We start from the raw sequence: 2838 nt of genomic DNA, 5'->3' as shown, positions 1-2838 counted from the left end.
TCCCTGCTCCGCGGGCAGCCTGCTTCTCCCTCTCCCACTCCCCCTGCTTGTGTTCCCTCTCTTGCTGTGTCTCTCTCTGTCAAATAAATAAAATCTTTAAAAGAATTAAAAATAAATTAAAAATAAATTAAAAATAAAAATTAGTAATTAAGAGTCAAGGGCGCTCTTTGAGGAAGACGCGGTCGCAGCTACAGCGGAGGTTTGGACGCCCCGCTCCTGCTCCTGCCTCACCGCTGTTCGCTCTCACCGAGAACAAGTCGGTCAGGAAGCCGCGCCGCAGCCATGGCTTTTCAAGACACCGGGAAGACACCCGTGGAACCGGAGGTGGCGATTCCCCGAATCAGAATTACTCTCACCAGCCGCAACGTAAAATCTTTGGGAAAGGTATGTGCGGACTTGATCAGAGGCGCAAAGGAAAAGAATCTCGAAGTGAAAGGACCAGTTCGGATGCCTAACAAGACTCTGAGAATCGCTACAAGAAAAACTCCTTGTGGTGAAGGTTCTAAGACCTGGGATCGTTTTCAGATGAGGATCCACAAGCGACTCATTGATTTGCACAGTCCTTCGGAGATTGTTAAGCAGATTACTTCCATCAGTATTGAGCCAGGAGTTGAGGTTGAAGTCACCATTGCAGATGCTTAAATCAACCTTTTTAATAAATTGATTATCAGTTGTTTAAAAAAAAAAAAAGAGTCAAGGGCAAAAATCTGCCCTGATATTTCAAAAGATCTTAGTTAACTTACATGTAAAATTAAGTCCATATGATCTGCCTTTTAATAGTCTTAGAAAGATTAGGGAAATGGGTCTTCAAATATAAAAGTGAATTAAAACATGTACCTTTTCTTCTACATAATGAACAAACCAAATAAAATGTTAATTACATTCTAAGTATGTGAGGAAATCTGAGGTTATAATTTCCAGTTCTTTATCAGGAGAGCTGGTGATCTGAATGATGGTAAGGGTGAAAGATTCAACACTGTTATATCCTAAGTTTGTATACATTGTTTCTCTCACTTTAAAATCTCAAATTATATTTTTATATATCAGTCTCTAGTAACTTCAATATCCAATATTCTTATAGTTTCTATAACTTTTCTTAAATATGCAAAATTTGATTAAACTTACCATGTAAATTTTTAATAAACTTTGTACACACCTAATTCTTTTTGTTTGCTTTTCCTTTTGATTCAGTACTCTTTACCTACATTGCTGTTTAACCACATTTCACTTAGAAATCCCAGAAAATGACAGCTTTAAAACATGCAGAGATAAATTTGGGTCTTACTGACACAACTCCTAGCCAAGACAGTAAAACTGACCATATCTTCAGTAGAGCACACATGCCTTAATTTTTATTGTTTGTTTTTAAGATTTCGACTACTTTGTATTTGAGAACATTACCTTTATCCATTTTAATTTTTATTATATCTACTTGATTTTTCAAACAGATCCTTAGCTATGGCCCATTACTTTTCCTGAATTTCATACTGTTAACTGCTATTTCACAGAATATCAAGCCTCATTATTTGATAGCCATCATCTTCTATATTTACTGTCAAATCATGTTTGGGTATTATTTCCATGGATCTACTGATCTGCACTAATGTCCTTTTCTGTAAGAGTGGCAATGCTTTTGTGGGCACACTGTAGCGATTTTTTATGTGCTCTTTTACCATGCTTGATAGCAGGGTTATATTTACACTTTCTTCCTCTTTTAGAAATTTCTCAACTAACTCTAAAATATTCTTTGATGGCACATTCAGATGAGGTTAGGAAAACTACAAAGGTAGAGGGCACAGTGATCAAAACCACACTCACTTTGAACACCAACTGCAAGTTTTAGGTCAGGGGGAAGAACTGGACCAAACCACCCTCAGGTTTGATAATTTGCTAGAATGACTCACAGAAGTCACTGAAGACTATTATATTCACAATTATGATTTATCACAAGAAGAGGATACGGATTAAATTCAGCGAAAAGAAGGGCATAGGGAGAGTCCAGGAGAACTACCACATGCAGAATTTTTGTCCTCTTCCACCATTTATGTAAGATGATATGCATGAAGCATCACCAACCTGTGGAGCTTACCTGACCCTTGGTATCCAGTTTTTAAGGGGGCCCCATTATGTAGATATGATTGACTGTTCATATAGTTGATCTCAATCTCCAGGTTGACTGACTCTAGGCTGATTCAAAGCCCTGACCCTAAATCACAGTCTTAACCTTTCTGGCATAGACAGCTGTCACCCAAAATCTAATTGTTACTATCTGGCTAGGCCAAAGATCCAAGACAAATGAAGTTTACCTCCAGGAGATGAGAATAAAGGATAGACCTCTTTGTGCAAGGTTAAATTCTTTACTACACAGGCTACCCTCTGGACTTAGACGAAATCTGTTTTATGGCAAAACAATTATATTTGCCTGGGCATCTACATTTAGTATATTATGAATATAACAGACACACCTATAGTATAATGAATATGCCTATCATTTGCTTGAGCCAGTGTTGGGTAGGAAAAGATTTAAAGAAACATTAAATCTGTACTTATATAAAACCACCACGTATATTTTCATATCCTTGTTTCCTGCTCTACTACTATTCATACCTTATGATTAACTCTTACAGAACCATTTAGCATGAAAATTATTAGGTAAATCCTATTATTCTTTAGGCCAGTCATTTTCCATCAGTACTGCATCATCAGGAGCCTTTATTCAATCTCCCTATACATTTGGTCATCAATATCAGTACTGTGATTTTACCAACAATGCCAGTGTTAGGTCAATACCAATATAGCAGTAGTCGTAACCTGAAAAATAAGTCAAAAGATATGCAC

The 2838-nt window shown here is 37.1% G+C and overlaps 1 protein-coding gene across 1 annotated transcript; it reads left to right on the top strand.

Annotated features, from left to right (window-relative positions):
* The first annotated feature begins 282 nt into the window (after positions 1–282).
* LOC118007427 (40S ribosomal protein S20-like) lies at positions 283–690 on the top strand. Its single transcript, XM_035000471.1, has one exon. The coding sequence runs from the start codon at positions 283–285 to the stop codon at positions 640–642; it is 360 nt and encodes a 119-aa protein (XP_034856362.1). The 3' UTR covers positions 643–690.
* The last annotated feature ends 2148 nt before the right edge of the window (positions 691–2838 follow it).

Source organism: Mirounga leonina, unplaced genomic scaffold (genome assembly GCF_011800145.1).
Source record: "Mirounga leonina isolate KUSES-001 unplaced genomic scaffold, KU_Mleo_1.0 Mir_125, whole genome shotgun sequence".
NCBI lineage: Eukaryota > Metazoa > Chordata > Mammalia > Carnivora > Phocidae > Mirounga > Mirounga leonina.
The sequence above is the reverse complement of the archived record's forward strand: the minus strand, read 5'-3'. Positions and strand labels throughout refer to the sequence as shown.